Source organism: Camelus bactrianus, chromosome 35 (assembly GCF_048773025.1).
Source record: "Camelus bactrianus isolate YW-2024 breed Bactrian camel chromosome 35, ASM4877302v1, whole genome shotgun sequence".
Lineage (NCBI taxonomy): Eukaryota > Metazoa > Chordata > Mammalia > Artiodactyla > Camelidae > Camelus > Camelus bactrianus.
Window position 1 is genome coordinate 18151283 of NC_133573.1, and position 22243 is coordinate 18173525.

Below are 22243 nucleotides of genomic sequence, written 5' to 3' on the forward strand. Positions count from 1 at the left end.
TATGGATAAGGATTGTGTACTTACACCTTAGAGAAAATAATGCTAACGGACTACAGAAGTCAGGAAAAGCTCCCTAGTGGGTGTAGGACTGTGGTGGAGCCTTGGAGTCTGCGTGGGATGCAAACCGGAAGAGAAAAGGGATCCTAAGCAAAGAGAACAAGTGTGACATGCTGAGACTGAGGACCAGAGTGAAGGGACAAAAACAAGTGCGGTACGCCCAAGGGATACTGAATAAGCAGGTCTTGTCAGAGCTGCAGATCCATCTGGGTGAGCACTGGGGGATGAGTCCTCAGAGCTGGTGACAAAAGGCATTTGTGCTGAACTAAAGAGTTCGGGCTTAATTTCCTACACAAGAGAGGACCGAGGGCTGTAATTATCCGTCTGGCAAAATCTTGTCTGTGATCTGATTTCCCATAATGTTAAATCCTTGTGGGTGCAGCTTTTTGCCTCAGCTGATTCTTCATCATTATTAGGGAGAATATTTCAAAACATCTTATAAACTGAAGGAATGCAAAAGGAGAATAAAAAGAAATTAGAAAGCATAAACGTCTCAAGAAAGCAAGCTGCTTTAGGGTCTCAAAAATCTGCTTATTTTCATACATAACTTCATAGTGAGGCTATGTCTCTTGGTCACCATTCTCTGAGCTATGTCTTACGACCAATGTTTTTACCTTTCCTGAGGGGGGGGGGAATCCCCCAAATGTTGTATTGCTAAACTCTTCAGCCATGGAACAAACATCAGATTCTTCCCATTCTCCCAAAACACAAAGTAGAAAGTCAAAGATACGGTGTTAAGCTCGTGATAGCTTACCATTTATTACTCCTTTGAGATCTTGGACGTATTAAACCACTTCAGCCCTCTGATCCCAAAGAAAGCGGGAGGCAACTCCTTCAAGGGAAAACAAATATGGTTCTGATTGTTCAGTTAATAACTAAAAATGCCACTTGGTGTTGGGTTCTCAGATGGAGGGAAGAGTCCCCGGGAGAAACAGTCACCATTTGTTGTTCTTGTCTCTCCCACAGGTGGCTCCAGTGATTAAAGCCAGAATGATGGAGTACGGGACCACAATGGTGAGCTACCAGCCCTTGGGAGACAAGGTCAATTTCTTCCGCATGGTCATCTCAAACCCTGCAGCCACTCACCAAGACATTGACTTCCTGATTGAAGAAATAGAACGCCTTGGGCAAGATTTATAATAATCTAGCTTACTAAGCTGTTTCAATTCTCTAGGTAGACAATTAAGTTGTCACCAACTGTGTACATGTATTTGTAGTTTGTTCCAGAGTAAATCTATTTCTATATTGTGGTGTCAAAGTAGAGTACAGTTTAAAAATTGAAAAAAAAAAAAACCAAACATTGCTCCTTTTAAAAATCCTTTCTTAAGTTTAGAATACCTCTCTAATAGTGACAAAAGGCTGTGTTCTAATAAGTAAGGAAAAGCTTAAAAATTGTTACAAATACTTCCCTTACTTTTAATATAGTGTGCAAATCAAACTTTATTTTCACTTCAGAGTAGTAGGGTTGAATAGTGCCAAATTGCCCCTGAATCATAAAAGGTTCTTTGGGGTGCAGTGAAAAGGATAAAGTAAATATAAAATATATGTTGACAATAAAAAAAAAAACCTTGCCTTTTTCATAGTATTACAAAAGAAAATTTCTAATTTACCTATAGCAACATTTCAAATGTATTTAAATACATATAATTTTACAAAAGGAAAAAAATATATATATTAAAAACAAATCCTATTTTGTAACATATAGATTTTTATTTTATATGGGTTATACAAACTGCCGGGACAGGTACAGAAACTAAGCCAGACTTTTATTTTTTTTTTCCTTTCTTTTCATGGAGGCACTATAAAATATTTAGCAAAGTTATTTTGAAACAAAAATAGGCCCACAAAATTCTTAAAAGATATGATATTTTCTTTCTGTTCATTTTATGGTGTATCACATCCCTAAAGTTAGTATTACAAAGCAAACACAAAAGTATACTGCAATTTCTTTTAAATGACTGGTCAGATCAACAGTAAGATGCTCTTCCCATTTAAGGTTTTCACCCATTTGACCCTAGCAGACCTGCTCAGGGGGCACGACAGCCCACCTCCATCCTAGACCAAATTCGGGGACTCGTCTCTGCTCTGCTTTCCAGTTTGGCTGTTTCAAACAGCAGGTTGATGCTGCTTCTTAAGATATCTTCCCAAACAGCATTCTTTTCTTAGGTCATTTGGATTAATTAGAGAAAATAAAAATAAAAATCTAATTGGCCCAAGCAAAGAGGAATGAAGCACACTCCAGAACCCAGAAAATTAAACTTAGCCTTGGATCTCTGTGTGAGAATGACAACTTCATCCTGGGTGCCATGCTGCCCCTGCCTGGGAAGAAGTCATTTCCCTCCTCATTCCAGCCCACAAAAGTCCCCCCGCTGATCTCCTCATCACTGGGATCCCAGATAGTTAATTTCTACTCCCTGGGTGGTTATTTGCCCTCTCAGGAAATGAGCTCCTCGCCAGGATTTTGAGACAGCATCTTAAGATCTTCTTTCCTCTGTCTCCCATCAAGATGCAAAGTGACCAGAGGATGCGGAGACAATAATGTGCTCCTTAGAATCCAAAATAATATTTTAGAAGCATCCTTCTGCCTCTGCAAACCTGATGGAGAGACATGAGCTAACCACAGCTCCCACAGACATGTAGGGGGCACAGACTGTCGGACTCCACATCCCGATGGGAGGGCAGGGGAGCCACGTGCACAGACTGCAGATACATGTTTAAGAACATTGGTCTTTTTTGTATGGACCAGTCAGATCTCTCGTCAGGAAGACTGCAGGTATCTAAGGGATGAAAGAGGACTCCATCCCTCATAAGATAGAAAAACCCTCTAATACAACAGCAGGGTCCAACCCCTGAAAGCACTGTGAGCTCGCCCCTACGATCTCTCTCCCAGGTTATACACAAAAACGTTCATACTTGAGATGAATCCAGCTTTGGGCTCTCTCTGTCTAGGAAGCAAATGGATTCCCTATGACTTGTAGAAGAAAACTCTTTATCTGTGCCCCAAAATTTCATGAAGGAATAAGCCTTTCATTCTAGACTATGTCTAATGGCCAAGCATTCTTTTCCTTCCTTGGAATTGGCTGTTGAGAGTAAGCACACAAGTGCCCACCTATTCGTGAGCCTCAGGACAAAAGGCCCCATCTCAGAGGCAGAGACACTGATGACCAAACCCGCCGTCCTGCTCAGAGGAGACTGTGGAGCCCAGTGCCCTGATCTGGACAGACCCCGTTCTACTGTGGGATGCTTCTACCTAGAGGTACAAGTTCTCTCTCAGAAGCGGCAGCTTTTTCACTTAATTGTATGACAATTTAAAGGAGGAACATTTGTGCCTGTGTATGAAATTCCAGCAAAATCATTTTTTACCAATAGCTTGTTTCCCTGACCCCCTGCCCCAAGTGTGCTGGGAGCCTTGCTTAAGCCTATGCAGTGAAATCCTACCAACCATAACCCAGGGAAGGAGGAAAATAAAAGCCTGACAGGTCCCAGTAGCTTAATAAATATTCTTCAAAATAGGTTTATAATCCACTCAGGAGGGAGGGAAGGAAGGAAGAAAGGGAGATTGTTTTGAACTTTAGCCCAAATTCCCAGTGCCAAAGGCCTTTATAGGGGACCATCCTTTACAAAATATTAGAAAGTTTTGGTTTTAGCTTTAATCACAGTTGACATGGCCATTTTCATTTATACAGCAATATTGTATTTATTATTTTTAAATACTTGAAAAAAAAAAGTGTGATGTGTCTTCACTGGATACATGTAAATGGCACTGACTTCCTGGACTGTCACAGGGATGTGAGGAAAGGAAAGGAAATCAACCGTGTGTGTGACTGTGTTGCCTTTATCATACTGATGGTACTGTCTTGTCACCTCAGATTGGGGTTGTGCACTTTAGATCTGAACTGTACAGTGTTGCAAATCTACATGTGTTGCTGTAAAAGCTTCTGCAGTATATTATTGATGTGTCTTTTTCTGTGTGGTAGCTGTGCTGATGTTCCCAGAACCACATTCCCATCTGTTCCCGAGCTCTCTCCTGCCCTCTCTCTGCTATACTGTGTGCCCTCCTCCTCAGCTGTAACAGAGAGAATGCCCTCGGCCACGCTCACTACCGACAAATCTCCTTTGAGAATTGTGTGATTTCACAAAACATAAGGGGAATGCTACTTCGTCTCCGAGAACAGAGGAAACCAATATGGAGCACCACAAACAACCAACATTGCAGGAACCATCCCTGCTAAGATCTGGAGTCCCTGCAACTCAGAATATGGACCAAGAAAGCACGGGTGTAAATATAGCAGCAGGACAAAGAATCCGGGAGCCTGACAGTTGGTATCATCTTGCACGTGCCCTCCTGCTGTCAAATGCTAAGTGCAAACACTGTGTATCGATTAGTTACCTGCGCCAAAATACTGTTCCCAACTGGTGTTTCTGAAAGACATCGACATCCCCCCCAGCATCTCTCCGTCACTAAAGACAGAAAACAATAAAAATTATAAACACGTGGCAACCTGTTCTTCCTACCAAATATAAACTTGTGTATGATCAAAGTATTTTATCTGTGTTGTCTCTCTAAACCCAAATAAATGTGTAACTGGATATATCTCAGGCTTTGGATTCTTATATCTGGCTTTGTCATGTTGTGGGGCTCATTTTTAATGAATTACCCGCATAAAATGCCCTTCCCTTGTCACAGAGCTCAGAGTGTCTTTGGATCTTTGTTTGGGAAAAAAGCCCTTACTTTTGCAATTACTTTTTTTTTTTTTTTAGTTGAAGTGCAGTCAATTACAATGTGTCAATTTCTAGTGTATTGCTTCTGAAGGATATTGTTTCACCGCTCTGATTTCTCCTTCAGTCAGATCCTTTTTTTTTTTAATGTATTTTATTACAGAAAATTCCACATACATACAAAAGTGGAGAAAACAGTATAGTAACCTTCCACAAAGGCTTCACCCAGCTTCAAAAGTTACTAATTCAGAGCCTGAATCATGTTTCATCTATCCCCCTACCCCATATCCTCCCCAACACCCAATTATTTTCATATGAATCCATAAAAGATAAAGACTCCTTTAAAAAAAAAAAAGTTCTCAAAACAAGGATTACAAGTGAAACTCATAATAATATTGCCATAATGAGATCAAATATCCAGTCAGTGTTCTCAGTTCCTGGATTCTCAGTTCTAAAGCAAAACCCATGGCCCATGGCCTGTGCCCAGGAAGCTCAGTGAGGCCGCACACACCTTTCAGGACAGCTGGGACATATTGTATACAATTTAGGTGCAATTGTATACAACAGTGCAAACCATACACGTGCAGGCTACGCGTGGGCTGTTGTGTATTTCCTTTGTGTCCGGTTTATTTCTGGACCTCTGTGGATTTGGGAGGCATCACATGTTAAGGGGATTTTCTCCCAAGCTCTCGGGGGTTAAGAATGTGTGCAGGTTAAAAGCTAGAATTTAATTTAATTAGCGGAGTATATCCTGATTTGTCTTATCAGGTCCAGGTTGCCCCTATGGGCTTGAGAGGCTCTAAAAGATATTAGTCTGGAGTAAAGAGAGAGCACTTCAAGCAGACATGGGGGAGGGGAGGACATAAGAGAGGAAGTTTCTGGATAATTTCAATATTGCTTGTAAGGGAACCAGTGGAGAAGCCAGATGTGGCGGGAACACCTTGACATTCCTGTCTTTGTTCCCTCTATTCCCTCAGCCTGGGGAGAATCTCTTAGTCCTCCTCATATCTTCATGGATGTTGTTATGACAGTGATATTCTTCACAAGGTTTTTGTGGGGGTTAAATACATCATTAGCAGTTAGCGTGGTGCTTTGTACCCAAGAGCGTTCAACAAGTCTTGTTGTAATGACAGTAACTGTACATGAATTTTATAAATCAGCTCTTGCTTAATCCTTAAACACTCTCTTGGTCATTAGTATCTGTGCATAACAGGTTCAGGCTGGAAACATCTTTTGCATGTTCTTCTGCTCACCCAGGTAAAGCATGTGCAGAGTCTGTTTCTTATCCTTCTGTGTTATCACCTCTCCTTCCTGGCCCCCTCCAACAACACACATACCCTGACAAGATTCTCCGGTCTCCCGTGGTCTCCTACAAGTAGAAGGCACTCCACCAAGATCACTGGTTCTGCCCCTGGTCTGGGGTGTGACCTTAGCTACGTCCATTCCTTCAGCTGAGAAATGAGTGTGGGACTACCTCATCTCCAAGGAAGGATGTAGGTGGGAGATGGTGATTTTTTCTGTAAATCGCAAATCTGAGAACCACTAATTCCATCAATTCTTTCTGATTCTTCCACCCCCATACTCCATTTCAAGGCCCTTAGCTTTTGCTTCAAAAGACTGTGGACTGGGGCATAGTCTACATGTTGTAAGAAGCTACTCATCTTCCAATAATATTTTCATTTTCAGATTGACACACATCCCAACTGGCATTGGATTCCTCATACCTGATTGCTTGCATTTTATCGCAGTTTATCCAGGCAGGTGCTGTCTTTGACTCCACTCTGGCCATACAAAATAACATTTTTTTTCCCCTGGTAACCACTGAAAGATATTAGAACCTAAAATCTTTTGTGATATTTCACATAAACAACGACCTTCAGAATTAGTCTTTGATGGGTGGAGAAGTTGTGACTCTGAAATATCAAAACTATCTCTTCATTTCACTCTGTTGACTTCAGATGAGAGTGAGTTCTAGTCTGTTTGAGGAGCTAGCAGTTTCCCAGTCTTTAGCCAGTAGAATGGCAATTCTTTTTCTACTTCACATCTCCTAATGTTTCCTGGGCTGTGATTGAAACAAATGGACACATTTGACATTGTTTGCCTGGCATGGAAACTGACAATCCTCAGCAACATGTATCAAAATGTCTGCTTAGGAAAAGCATCTGGTCTAAATCTGTCTTTGCTTATGTGAAGGAAGCTCTGATTAGAAATGACTTAATAAACTCAATTCTTTTCTTTATTCTTGCCATCCCAGTTAATTCTTAGTGGAAGTTTCCAGTAGTGGGTAGGGAGGGAGATGAATTTAAGGAGAGAGAGCTGACTCTATTCTATTTTAACTTCTTCATCCCAAAAGGACATCAGAGAAGTTTGTTTTTCTTCTGGCCTTCAATGAGCTGCAATTCCCAAATATCTATGCAATGGGTATATGTAAGTACTTAAAGACAAAATGACTAAAGAGATTTGTTTTGACTGTAAAAACATTACCCCGATGTATACGAGATTTTTAATAGTGTCCCTATTCCCATACCTCACTTGATATTTTTTCATCTGTTAGTAGTAAAGAGATTCCAATTCTTATGCTAACCCAACCAGCATTGAAATTACCAGCCCAGTGTTTATGATAAAACAACAAACCAGAGCAGTTAATTATGAAACCAAAGGGGGCCCAAGGGTTCTGCTTCTTGTCCTTGACATCCACTGAGGCACTGAGTCCTATTAATTTCCTTCCCAGGGACTACCATGGCCACATAAATATAATCTAATTTAGTAGGTGTTACGAGTGCTGTAATTTCAGGGAGGAGATATCCTAAAGGGCGGGGCTGGAGGTGGCCTGGACACCTGGGCTCCTGCCAGGAGAGATCGGCGCTGTTTGCTCACCTTTTCATTCCTTCAACAAGGCAGCTGCTGGAGAGACTGCCTGGCCTTGAACGCCAGCTCTGCTCTTGATTAGCTCTGAGACCCTGAGCTGATCACTTGACCTCTCTGAACCTCCGTTCTCTCATCTGTAAAGCGAGGACAAAAATAGGGCTTCCTCCTAGGGTGGGAGTGAAGATTCAGATGAGAGGAGAACCCAGTGCCTGGAACACAGGGAATGTTCAGGATATGCTAATTATCTTTTGATTCTGTGCTGCTGCCTGTAAGGACCAGGCTTCCCGGCCAAAGCCCTTCATCCTACTTTAGTCACATAGACAAGATCATCTTAAACACACAGAGGACATGGCAGCAGCATCTCCCCGTAGAAAATGACACAGCCGCAGACTCAGCCTTTGCTTTTGCAGAGAAAAAAGACCCAGAAGGGCTGGGCAGGGTCACTGAGGAGAAAGGAGGAACAAGAGGAAGTAAGCTACCTCAGCTGGGATGAAACATCCAGACCAGTTTGCACCCTCTTCCTCAGGGAGCATCCTTGCCTCAGACAGGCACCCATCAGAGTCAGAGCGAATGACATGGGCCATTAGCTCTGGCTTCACTGGAATGACTAATATGGTCCCGTCCCCAAGCCCTCCCAGCTTCCATTGACACAAGGGGAATGGGTCACTGGCAGCACACGAGGAGGAGGAGCGACTTGGTCTCCCCAAGCCGTTAAAGACTTCCCAACGCCTCAAAAAGCAAGTAGTGAAGAAGCATCGAAAGATCCACACTGAAGGTCCCCCCTGCCCAGGTACCTGCTGCCACCAGTCCTGGCCTTGGAGAATGTGCACCAAAAAACACAGGCTACAAGCTGTAGTGGGATTCTCTACTTAGCAACCCCTTTCCCTCTTTTGGAAAAAAGGTTTGTGGTCTTGATTACAGTGTCAGAACTGAGGTTTCTGGCTGTGGGAAAGCAATTAAAAGCTTGTTACAGTTGCCAAGGAAATGACTTTCAAGAGGAATTTTAATTTATTTAAACGCAGTAACTTTGTGAATTCCAAGAAAATTCAATTGCACAAACTTGAGCAAAGGAGAGATTCAAAGAGTGTCTTTCAATTCAGATTTTAGTCAAGAGGAAATCTTGCTGCTAAGACTGTTGCTTTCTTCCTTACATCCTTATATGTCTGTGTTAGGATTGGGGCGCTCAAGAGAGTAAAGAGGAGGGATTTTCTTTAGTATTTCTTTTTATTTAAGTTGTTGCACAAGGTTTCCATTCCCTCTGTGCTGTTGAGACCTGGGCTAGAGGGAGGACGCATTCCTCGGTGCGAGTCTCCATGACCGGCTGGGCTCGGGCTGGTTTACCTTCGCAAAAGAGCAAGTGGTTCCAGTTAATCCTTCGTGGCCAAGAAGGAAAGAAAAAGTTTCCTCCTTGCTGTGTAATGTGCTTGTTCAAGTTGCAAAAACAAAGCATCCGTTCACTTCACTTTTTTAAAAGGATGGATGGAGTTTCAGGTAAACGATGTTCCCTGGATGAACCGTCTATAGTTAGGCATGGGTGGGAAATTAAATTCTGGCATTGAGTGATTCTCTCTGCTCCTGTCATAACAAGCGGTAATAATTTATTATGAGAGATGATCTAGTCTAGGAGAAAATTCAATGCATGAAGGACTGCAACCCACTGACACCATTAATCTAATAATTATAGCAATATTCCACGAGGAAATCCAGAGATGGAGGAACGGGCCAAGGCCTGGCTTAATTCTTTGTCTGAGACTCACCCTGAGCCTGAGGCAGATATTCCCAAATTCCAGAAGCTCTTTCGATTCTTCCTGACTAATGACCAAATTCCCTACTCCTCAATAATATATTGTCCCTTCTCTTTATAAATTCTGAATGTCTCTTCCTCACCTGTAAAACCGGGTTGGGGATACTTATTGCAGGAGATTGAAAGGATTCGATGAGAAAATATCTGTTAAGACCCTTGGCAACAGTAGGCTGCCAGTAACTGTACTTTTCTTGCCCCAACTCTGTCCTGGGACTGCCCTTCCTCCCTGTGGGATTAGAATCACCTCCTGAAGGGCCAGCTGCAGGCAGTCAACCAGATCAACATATTCATTATAAATATGATTATTTGCTACCCCAGGTAGCTCTTATAGAAACTAAGGGGGTTTCGGTTTTTGTTTTCTTTGTTTAAACAAAACATCAACTGAGACCAGGCACTTCTGCAAAAAAAGAGCCAGGGGTTGGTTTGATTTTATTCCACTAAACTCATTTATAAGGACTTTATTGGATTCAATTTAGAGAGGGGCCCACAAGGGACAGAGCTGATAATCACCTATTAGCTGGTGAGTGGCAGCCACCTGAGACAGAGGACCCCAGGTTGACAGATGCTACCACAGCTGCCTTTGCTGCAAAGAGATGATTCATGTGAGCCTTGAAGGCCACAGCACAAGGAATGGAACCAACTAGGCTGCACCAGCCTACATCCCACATCCAACCGCAAGACTGGCACTTAGGAAGCATTTGCGTCAGGCCCAGGCTATGGGAAGCAGGCCTCCTGGCCTCTCCCAAGACCGTTAACCAGAGCACACACAGTGGTCCCCATCAGGTAAGAGAGACCCCAGGAGGGACCATGTCCTTTCTAGTTCTGTCTGACACTGAAACCATAATTGCCTCCCCTTCCCTGTGCTCCATCAAGGGATTTCTCCGAGAGAGGAAATGAAGGAAATGGAAAAGCCAAAGAAGAGATGTTGATCTGTGATTGAAATAAAAACCATTTTACAAATAGTTTCTGGTTTACTAGCATCTGAAAACTTGAGTAAATGTGATGGTGCTGGGTTTTCTCCTAAACAAGAACAGAGACTTTCAGACACAAGTTGTTTGTGTGTGTGTGGTTTTGTTTGTTTGTTTTTTTGTCAATTAGCATGAGGGATAGTAGCATCCTCATTTTATTTGTGACTTTAATACAAATGCTTGTGTTTTGCCATAAGTATGAGCCTACATCTTAGTTTGACAGATTTATCTTATCATATTAAAGAAATATTCATTTGATTGTATTTTACTGTAATTTGTTTGAAGTCAAGAATAGGCACTTTTTTGAGTGGGCTCGGGTGGGGAGATAATTAGGTTTGTTTATTTAGTTAGTTTTGGAGGAGGTAGTGGGGATTGAAACCAGGACTGACCTGCTGCATGCTACGCATGTGCTTTACCACTTGAGCTACACCCTCCTCTGCAACACTGACTTTTTACCAAATGCCACTTCTACACCTATCAACATGATAATATCTTTTCTTTTGACCTATTTATATGGTAAATAATTATGTTAATAAACATCCTAATACTAAGCCTCTTATAAAGTCCTAGGATAAACTCCACTTGGTTTTGTGGACTTTTTTCAGTTTATTATTGGATTTTATTTTCCTCCTTAGTCAGGATTTTTGCATAGATATTCACATGTGAGCCTAGCCTATAATTTTCTTTTTTGTGCTATTTCCATCAAAATTTATATGCTGATTTTATTAAACAAAACAAAACAAAACAAAACAAAACTTTTCTTTCTCTGTGCTCTAGTACAGTTATAAAGTCATCAGAATTTTCTGTTTCTTGAACATTTGAAAGAATTCACTGAGGAAAAATTGGATGCCAGTACTTCTTAAAGGTATAGCTTTTAGAAAACCTGAATAGACCAGAAATAAATATATAAATAAACCTGCCCACTTCCCCAGACTCTCCCAGCTGAGTTCATGTTCTAGCTCACTTCTGAACTTAGTGCTGAGAACCAGAACAAAGGCCAGTTTTCCAGAAGATTTCAGGTACCATGCCACCAGACTTTAGAACAGCCTGGAGAGGGCTTAGGGAGGTAGTGGGTGTGCACCTACCTACCTCTTAAAGATCAACATAGTAGTTCCAAGAAAGTCTACTATACTGAAAAATTATTTGCTTGCCAGATCATAATCTTCTTAAGGTTGGCTCCAAGTCTCGTAAAATTCTTTTTTTTTTTTTTTCCAATTTTTTAAATAGCTTTTTTTCTTTCTTTCTTCCTTTCTTTTTTAAAGCCTTACCCTTATTTGGGGACTGGGGTATGTAATTAGGTTTGTTTATTTGTTTGTTTGTTTGTTTGTTTGTTTATTTAATGTTAAGTACTGGGGATTGAACCCAGGACCGCATGCTAGCTAAGCATGCACTTTACCACTGAGCTATACCCTCCCCCAAAGTCTCCTACAATTCTAACAGCTCTATAAAGTTCCTGATAATCCAAAAATAATTTTCTAAATTTTTTAGGCTTTTGTCTGCCTTTTCAAATCTCACATCAAATCCTCAACAATGATGTACTTATCCATAAGAAAAATATTTCAGATTTCATCTATACTCACCCCTGCTTGGTGCTCTGATGTTAGTAAAGCTTTCTTCCTGAACTTGAAGGGAGCATAGAAATTGGATAGCAAAGTGTGGTAGGAAATGTACTTCATAATACAGGAGATAAAATGAATAAAGGAAAGGAGACAGGAAAGCAGAAAGCAACTTTAATAAGAAGTTGATGCCTTTGCAAAGTTTGATTTGGAGAATGGTGGGGTGTAAGGCTGTGTGATAAGTTAGGGCCGGACTGTGGAGGACGGGGCTGGCATGTGGCTGTCTCGTCACGGAACTCACCAGGACTCTCGGTATCATGTATCTAGAAATATTTTTAATAGCATGAAGCAAAAATCCCTTAGTGTCCATGTTGCAATTCCAGATTCCCATGAGAGAGAACTGGGGTGACTCATTATGAGGGTCAGGGGGCCACTGTCACTCCACTTTCACTCATTCTGTGGACAAGAGTCAATGTCACATAGAAGGAAGGAAAGTTTCCTCTGGGCTACAGGGACAGTCAGGCTCTCAGAGAAGGAGGTGTGGGCATTAGGGAATTGATTAACTTCTTTGTCCCCAATTCTGTCCTTTTTATGTGTGACTGTTCTTCTAATTTCTCAATTTCTAATTAAATTATGTTCTATTACTACAAAATACCAGTATAACTAACAGTTTTTCAGTCTCAACTGATTCAGTATTATGTGTGAATCTGATGTGCATCTTCTTGTTTTCCCTTATCCTGATCACTTGTGAAAACATTTTAGATAGAAATTTGGCTTCCTAGTGTAGCATCACAGAAGGCTCAGGTTTCTTCCAAAAAAAAAAAAAAAAAAAGTGGGTTTAGAAGAAAAATGTTCTAAAAACCAGGAAGCCCAAAGCAAAAGGTTATAGACTGCATCTGTCTGTAGTAACAGATGGTAATACTAATTGTTGTTCAGGAGTTGCATATTGTTTTAATTTTCTCAAGGGTGAAATATAAAAGTAGACTTGCATGGATTATTAATATCCCATTTCTACAGTCACCACCTGAGCTTTGCAAATTATGTGACTCTCTTAATATGTTTGATTCTCTTAATATAATGTATCTTTTTTTTTTGAAAGGATGTGGCCCTTCTTTAAGGAGAAACATTTTCAGAAATTATCAAAAAATATCACAACTTAGAAAAACTCATTTGAAATTAAGTTGGATATTTGCATGTGAATGGGGTGCTATTTCTGTTCCTTTTCATACCATCAGCATTCTGCTTCCGGTAATATTCAGAGACTTGAATATCAGATTTTCATTTGCAAGTCACCATGATGAAAAGTTTTGCATTTCTCACAATTCCAGAGGACTCAGAACCTGCCCTCTGGTTCACGGGCTCCTTTCGTGTATATATGGGATTTTAATACATAGGGGTGCCAGGATGGACTTCAAGGGGTTCTAAGATGGACTTTTCAGCCCACCTCACTCTAAGTATTTCATTCTTTGCCTTGTCCTTTCAGAGAGCAGGTAAATATACTGTCAGAGGTCTATCCCTTTGGATGAAGCATTGCCCCTTCCAAGTGTCCTCTTTAAAAAATGTTCCTTCTGAGAGGTAATACAGAATATCAGTGACGTCTTCCCCTGAGAGGGTTTATCAAATAGCTGTGGAGAAAGTGGGATAACAGGAGGGGAGGAAGGAGCAGAAAAGGGCACGTGGGGACACAGAGGATGCTGTTTGTAAGTTCAGCTCGGGTTCAGTGATTGAGTTGGTGCTTTTCTCAGTGAAATACTTCTATAACTAACAAAATTGCTTCAAGTTTGGTTTTTCTTTTGTTAGACTTATTGAAAGCAATAAAGTATCCTGATCAGACAGCCCATGTGACTTGGATTATATTTGTACCAAAAGGCTCTTCTGCCACATTAAATGAAGTGATGGCCACCACCTTCACTACACATGGAGAACCCAAATAGCCAGTATGAGTTAATTTGCAAGTCAGTCACTATCTTGTTCTCAGTTTCCAAATCAACCTAGAGCTGACATGAAAATGTATATAGATACTTAGCACAGCACTGTGCTTTTGGGATTAGGACTGGCTATCAGACAGAATTTTATTTAGATACCTTTTACATAAAATGTCATATAATATATCCATATACCATTATATTTCTTTCTCCCAAGAATTTGTAATGAGGGAAGAAGAGAGACCCCTTATGACTGGGACTGGGACACGTCATTGGAGAGTGTGGGGTGGCTGCATTCTGCCCTTTGAACTCAAGAAGTGAGAAAAAGTTAGACTGTTAAAGAGCACGATACAGTGGGTATGCAGTGGGGGTCCTGGCAGCTTTGCAATTCCCAGCTCCAGTCCCATACTGAGTCCAGCTGGGGTCCGTGAGACACCCCTACATCCAAATAACAAATTTCCCACAACTACCTTTCTATTTTTGCTTTCAGTCAGCCTGCATTGAATATGGTTGCTTGCAAACAGAGTTGAAACTAATACAGTTCTTAGGATGGTTTGGCAGATACACCACAGGCTACACTTAAGATGTCAGGGAGAATTTCTGATAAGGCTTCCAAAAGGGGATGGCTTGTGCTAATTAAGGGTCTATGTCTATTTTGGAAGAATTACATGCATGCCACCTGGAAAACTAAGCAGTTGGCCATTCCTTTCAGGGTTTAAGTCTATCATTGATATACCAAGGACATGAAAACAAGACAAATAGGATTGGCCTCTGAAGACATGAAACATAAAATCAACACACAGTGGATCAGATTAGATATAAGCCAAAATATCATTTTTAAACATCAGCATGGTCCCTCTGCCAAAATTCTGATAATAACGTTGAATGCAGAAATTAGGTTCATTGGAATTCTGAGATGACTTTGATCAGCTGCAGATAGAGCCTGGGCTAATAGGTTTCTGGTTTTAAAATTAAAAGATGAAATTCTCAAAAAGTATAAAACTTACATAAAAGGAAATTTTTTCAATTGACTTTATGTAGGTGGATGTATTATATGACTTTTTATGTAAGAGGTATATATATAAAACTGGCACAGTATTTTGAACTTTTTTATTCCGTAGTAATTAAAGACAGGAAGAACTACATGTAGCATTACCGTATTTTTTTTTAAATAACTGCACAGCTCTGTATCTAATGATAAGAGTAGAATTATGTTAGAGGAATTGGTTATTCATTTGCCTTTAAAGAACATAGTGTAATTCTCTATGTATTTATGGATTCCTTTATACAAGGTCATATTTACTGCAGTCCTATATGAATTTAAATATTTGCAGTGCCTTAGGCTCTTGCCATATTCTCAAAATAAAATTTCATTAAGCTCTAGTGAATTTTGAGTAAAAACTTGAATGAAGTCAGGGAGCAAGCCTTGATTTATGGCTAAGAAGATAGTAAGTAGAATCATGGATGGAAAAATGCATGTTTTAAGACACAAAAAGCAATGTTATGTAGTAACTAAGGCAGCAGTTCTCAAAATGTGGTCCTTTGAATCTTAGGGATCCCAGTCCACTTTCATGGGGTCCATGGGGTCAAAATTATTTTCTTAATAATTTTAAAATGCTATTTATCATTTTTTAAAACTGTGTTGACATTTTAGTGCAAAAATAACAATGAATAAAATTCCGTGAGCTTTAGCATGAATCCAGGTGGTAGTTCCAAACTGTACACTATACTGGGAGTTATTATAGCCTGCACCACCATGAAGTTATAGTTGAAAAAATCCAGTTGCACTGAAGCCTGTCCTTGATGCTGCAGTAAATGTGATTAAATCTCCACCTCTGAGTACAAGGTGATGAAATGAGAGGCACACATAAAGTACTCCTGCTTCATACACTGTTAAGATAGTTGCCTCAAGAAAAAATACTTGTGCACTTTAGTTGCAAGCTAAACTAGCCACTTTTTTCATGGGACATCATTTGGCTTCAAAGAATGACTGACAGAAAAACTACGCTTATTCAGATTTTAGTATGTAGCAGATTTTTTCCCCAAAAGAATGAAAGGAGACTGTCACTTCCAGAAAAGCAATTGACAGTATTTTTTACCAAAGATAAAATTGAAGCTTTAAAGCAAAAACCTCAAATTTTAGAAAAGTTGAATCCACCACCATGAACTTGACAACTTTTAAAGACTTTTTGGATGAGACCAATGGTGATTGTTAATGAATACGATTTTTTTTAGATTATGTAATTAAATGTATCAGTATTTGGGAATATCTGCCTAATTCGATAAGTTGGTATTTTCCACATGACCAGTACATGTTACACAGCTTTTTACACAGATTTAAAAAATAATACACAGCTAAAGGACCTTTGCAAAGTATAAGAGAGATCAATGGATGTTAACGTAGCAAAGAACTAAAATTTCATTGATACGGTTTTTGATTCACCATTTGCAATTGACTTTTATGTGAAAAAGCTACTAAAAGGCTCCTTTGCCAACTGCATATATGTGTAAGGTCAGGCTCTCTTCACATATTTCAATCAAAACAACGTATCACAGTGGATTGAATGCAGAAGAAGAAAACGTAAATCTGGCCTGTAAATGCGCGTCTTGTATGGATACAGCTTCCTTACTGTTCTCATTTGATGAAAGGATGTTTAGCTGACTTAAGATCTGATATGTTGTCAGAGAAAAATCTATTTGGAACATTCTTATAGGGAGTGATTCTATGGTTCCTCTCAACGTTAACAGGAGCCAATATTTAGAAAGAAGCAGAGTGGTTCCTAAGCAAATATTCCAGTTTCGTTTTCCTCTTTTCTCCTCTCTTCCTTTTCTGTCAAGACCAAAGTTTTTACTCCAGTGCTTTCCAAGCAGCAAGCATTGTCATGTATATGGTTTTGAATACAATAGATGAGAAAATGCGAGCTACTCACAATGGTTTCAAATGAAGTAAGATTTGCTACAGCATATTATGAAATGGCCTTGCACTAGTGTCCAAGGTCACTCAGGGCCTCTACACACCTCTGCTCCAGTTTTCCACGAGAACCTCACTAACGTTCAGTGCGGACACAGAGACCCCGGCCTCATAGACATATTAGTGACACCTACCAGCCAGAGGAATTGCACTTTCTTAGTTACGTAGAATATTTTCCTTTTACACATTCACTATTTGAAATAATACTACCCTTGGAAAGTCTGTTTTTCCAAATACTGCAGAAAATTTTTAATGGAAAGTCAAACTCAATCATAAAAAAAAAGATAGCATTCTAAAATGGGAACATTTTAAAGTATATAGTTGTTTGGAAAATCCCTGAGAGAAAAAATTCACGGTAGTTTTTCTGTGTGAAAGTTACATTTGCATTGTAGCAGGGCTATTCCCCAATATTTAATATATACATGAGTAGCCTTAAATATATAGAGAAATGATTCTGTACTTGATGCACCACATTCGGAGGGTTTTAAACTTGGCCAGGCATGAGAAATGACCTGATGAAGAAATTCAGGAAGCAGTGAGTGGCCATGACCAGCACTTCTGCTAAGGTGGCACCAGGTCTTTAGAAGGAGGAGTGTTTCATCCTGAAAATCACCTGCCACTGAAATCTGGCTGAAACTGTGCCATATTCTGTTTCATTTCTACATCGGATCCAGTGTGGAACAAGTTTACAACAGCTTAGGCAGAAGTGGTAATCAAAATATTTAATGTCTCGGATAGGGCGTGGGTGCTGATCACTCAGAATGGAAGCCCAGCCTATCAGAACAGATACTGTATTGGTATGTATGTGCTAGCATCAGCTCTGATCTTAGAAACTCACTGAATAAGAAAAAAAAAAAAAAAGAATTTGAGATAAAATCAGTTTAAAAAAAAGAAAGAAACCCATAGAAAAATAAATCCAAGGGATTAGCTATGTCAATACGTTGGATTGTGTGTACTTTTCATATGCCTTTTGGTCATATTTAAAAAATGGTTTGGGTAAGAGCCTCACTTCTTAAAGTAAACTTGAATATTAAAGTTGTATAACTATACAATTTAAAATTGTAAATTGAATTACCAAGCAAAAATTTCCTACTTAGTAGAGGGTGCCTAGTGCACTAACTGAATAGCGTGGGCATAGTGGGTAGTTAAAATAGTGGTATTAGTACTATATCCTTCCTCTCCCCGCTTTTCTCCCTTTCCGGGCTTGGTTTCCCGCCTTTTCTTCCCCTCTCGCCCCTCCTTCCCAAGCCCCTCTCACCCCCCCGCCCCACCCCCCGCCCCCGCCCCCGGGCCGAACCGCAGCGGAGAGGCGGAGAGCCGGGCAGGCGGCGAGCGGAGTTGCGGGCAAGGCCCGCAACGACTGGAGATGCAGGCAAGGCTCGCCGCGGCCTGCGGAGGACAGGGCAGACGGCGGGCGGAGACGCAGGTAAGGCCCGCCACGGTCGTCCGAGAGCCAGGCAGGCGGCGGGCAGAGATGCGGGCAAGGCCCACAACGACAGGAGATGCAGGCAAGGCTCGCCGCGGCCTGCGGAGGACAGGGCAGACGGCGGGCGGAGACGCGGGCAAGGCCCGCAACGGCCCGTGTGAGGTTAGACTTGTTACTAGCATGTGACGCAGTTCCAGTGCCGGGCCAGTAGGGCTGAACATTTATTCAGGAGTCCGTAGAGGCTACTGTGTCCTATGAAGAAGACGTCTAACAGTAACACTACTCAGGAGACCCTGGAAATAATGAAACAAACAAACAAACAAAAAGCTGGTGGAAGAATCTATAAACAAAAACAAGTTTATATCTAAGACTTCAAGCAAGGAAGAAACTGAGAAAGAGAGTGAAGACACCAGTTTGCGTCAGGTGGCACAGCGGCGGACATACAACTGTGCTCATGCCAGGAAAAGAGCCACGTCTGATTCTGAGCTGAAGGTGGTGGGCGGCGTGCAGTATGTGAGGAGTCCTCTGCACCGTTTCCTGATGGACCACTAGAAACCCAGGATGTAATTCAACTGCACATCAGCTGCTCTTCTGACAAGGAGGAACAAAAGTCCACAAAGGATGTCTCTGAAAAGGAAGACGAATAAAAACAAAGAAAAGGTCCCAAGGAAGATGCTGTCTAGAGACTCCAGCCAGGAATATGCAGACTCCACTGCAATAGACCTACATGAATTTCTTGTATATACACTGAAAAAAGAATCCAAGGGACAGAATGCTGCTGCTAAACTTAGAACAGGAGATTCTGGAATTACTGACAACCACCACCAGTTCAAGAAGTTCCCTCAGGTGAACTCTATAGGCCTCTGCCTGAAGTATCTAGAGAACAAGCCATCGGATGAATTGATAAACAAGCTGTGAGAAATGTCCCGTAGCTAGCTGGATAGGAGGTGGCCTAGGCAGTGCATCCATGTGGTTGGCTGGCTAGCCAACAACGGGTAAAATCCTCAGAGGAGGACAACCTAAGACAGGCACAGCCGGCTGAATACAAATGGGCTACTTAATGAAGTTTTGTGACGAACTTAAAAACAATCTGTCCTTGATCATGTAACGTTCTGTGCTTACTGCAGGAGCCTGGGACCCTGGAGCCTGGAAACCTAAATAGCTTAAAATTAACATTGTTATAACTTAGATGATATGTGAGGCACCATGCACGTTCGATGTAAATCCTTTTCTAAGAATCTATAGAGAACTGCTTTGCTTCTCTCCATATGGTGTTCGTACATACATGATATCGCACCACCGACAAGCTCATGTCACCGGATGCTGTTATACCGGGTGGCTGCCTATTTCAGGATGGACCACAATTTTGATCAAACTGGAAAAGTTGTCATCATCAACAAAACCAGTAACACGAGAATCCCTGAAGAGAGAGTCTCAGAACATACAAAGGATGAGAAGAATACAGAATTCCAGCAGAGATTCATTCTCAAGAGAGATGATGCCAGTCTGGATTGAGATGATAACCAGATGTGAGTTCCTTTGCAGGGTGGACAGAGGAGCAAGTCAGTAAAAGAGAGAGAGAAGGAATATGAAAGGGTCCGAGAGAGAGTATTTGCCTGAGAGACTGGCCAGAACAGGTATCTAGATGACATCGGGGGGAACCACGAGGGGCTGAGCCGCACCTCGAGCAGCTGCCAGCGCAGCACAGACAGCGAGCTCAAATCCCTGGAGCCTCGGTGTTGGAGCGGCATGGACTCTGACAGCTCTGTCCAGACCATGCGGCCCCGTGTCCCCAAAGCCAGCAGCTTCAGTGGAACCTCTATCCTCACCCGGGGTGGCAGCATTGGGAGCAGTAAAGGTGGCAGTGCAGAAAGGATCTCCAGGCTAGGTGTGGCACTTGGTGCCCCAGAAGTGGGTAGCCAGGTCTGTCTGGGGCCTTGTCCCTTGTACTGCCCAGCAACCACAGCGGCAGCTCCCTGCTCTCCCACCCATGCCTCTGCAGCAGCCACCCTTGAATAATCACATGATGTCACAGGCAGATGACCTCAGCAACCCCTTTGGACAAATGAGCCTTAGCCACCAAGGGTCTGCTGAAGCAGCTGACCCATCCTCAGCTCTGTTCCAGCCCCCACTTATCTCCCAGCACCCTCAGCAGACTGGCTTCATCATGGCTTCCACAGGGCAGCCCCTCCCCACTTTCGGCTATTCCACTTGTAGCCATGCACCACCTACTTCGCAAGTCCTGCCACCCCAAGGCTACGTGCAGCCCCCTCAGCAGATCCAGGTTTCTCACTATCGCCCTGGACAGCATCCTAACTCCAAGCAGCAATATCTGCCTCTCACCTGGTGGCCTGCAGCCCCCAGCGTAGTCAGCAGCCACCTCAGCTGTCCAGCAGCCTGGCTTACAGCCCGTGATGCCTAACAAGCAGCAGGTGGCTTACCAAGGCACGACTGGGGTCCGGCAGCCACAGAACCAGGGCCTGCTCAGCAGCTGGAGGAGCAGCATCGGGGGCCAGATGCAAGGCCTGGTGGTTCAGTACACTCCACTGCCTTTTTACCAAATCCCAGTGGGTAATGATTCACAAGATGTGGTCCAGCTGCCTTTCCAGCAACCCAGGCTGGTCCCTGCAAGTCAATCTGCACAAGGGGGCCTCCCAGCAGGGGGTGTACCTGTGCACTGCAGCATGATCCCACCAGCTCAGAAGAGTGGTACAGGCCCTTCTGTGGGGTTTCTGCAGCCTTCTGGTTCTGAGCAGTACCAGATGCCTGGAGCGGCATGGACTCTGACAGCTGCAGTCCCTGCAGTCCACCACAGATGCCACAGCAGTACTCAGGAGTGTCACCTTCTAGACCAGGCTTGGTGGTCATGCAGCTGAATGTCCCTAATGGACCCCAGCCCCCCCCCCCCCGAACCCATCCATGGCCCAGTGGAGTCACTGTAAATATTACAGCATGGACCAGTGTGGGCAGAAGCCTGGAGACCTGTACAGTCCTGACAGCAGCCCCCAGGCCAACACACAGATGAGCAGTAGCCCTGTCACATCTCCCACCCACTCTCCAGCACCTTCTCCTATCACCAGCCTCAGCAGTGTCTGCACAGGACTCAGTCCCCTTCCTGTCCTCACACAGTTCCCCCGGCCTGGGGGTCCAGCATAGGGTGATGGGCGCTACTCCCTTTTGGGCCAGCCATTACAGTACAATCTGTCCATCTGCCCTCTCTTGCTCCATGGCCAGTCAACTTACACGGTGCACCAGGGACAGAGTGGATTGAAGCATGGAAACCGGAGAAAGAGACCAGCACTCAAATCTGCCTCCACTGACTTGGGGATGACAGATGTTGTCCTGGGGTGGGTGTTGGAGGTAACAGCTCCCTGAGGATATCACCCATGCCGAGGTGAACAAACTCTTCTCAGCTTGCCTTGTCCGGCGCCAAGATCCAGTGGCTCAAGGACGCTCAGGGGCTGCCTGGTGGGGGTGGGGGAGACAACAATGGGACTCCCGAGAACGGCTGTCATGCGGACCTCGCTGCCTTGTACAACGTTGTGGCTGTGTTCCCCAGCCCCCTGGCTGCCCAGAATGCCTCCCTTCTCCTCAACAACTCCATGAGTCACTTCAAACTTCGAGTAGCCAAAAAGAACTATGACCTGAGGATCTTGGAGTGAGCCAGCTCCCAATGAACGGAGGAGGAGAAGGGACCGGCATGGCCTGGGGGGAGCAGGGTCCTGCCAGGCCACAGAGGCAGAAAGGTGACAGACACTAAACTGAAGCCTAAGACAGTAGGGATGAATATGGAAACAGACAGACACTGACTCTCTCACTGGACTCTCACTCCCCTGTCAAGGGTCCCCTTTTTCCCTGGTTGGCCCCACGTTGCTTCCTTCTCCTTCCTATCCTCTTCTATTGTTTTTTTATTTCTTCTCTCACCATGAAATTAATTTCTTTCATAATT

At 42.7% G+C, this 22243-nt stretch overlaps 1 protein-coding gene and 1 pseudogene across 1 annotated transcript in view; both read left to right on the top strand.

The window, feature by feature from the left end:
- GAD2 (glutamate decarboxylase 2) overlaps positions 1-4641 on the top strand; it is a 64620-nt gene extending 59979 nt beyond the window's left edge. The window contains exon 16 of the mRNA XM_074358218.1: positions 1024-4641. Within this exon, the coding sequence (XP_074214319.1) occupies positions 1024-1197 (174 nt within the window). The 3' untranslated portion in view covers positions 1198-4641. The remainder of the gene's footprint in view (positions 1-1023) is intronic.
- Positions 4642-19744: 15103 nt separating this feature from the next.
- On the top strand, positions 19745-21971 carry LOC105076781 (R3H domain-containing protein 2-like; annotated as a pseudogene).
- The last annotated feature ends 272 nt before the right edge of the window (positions 21972-22243 follow it).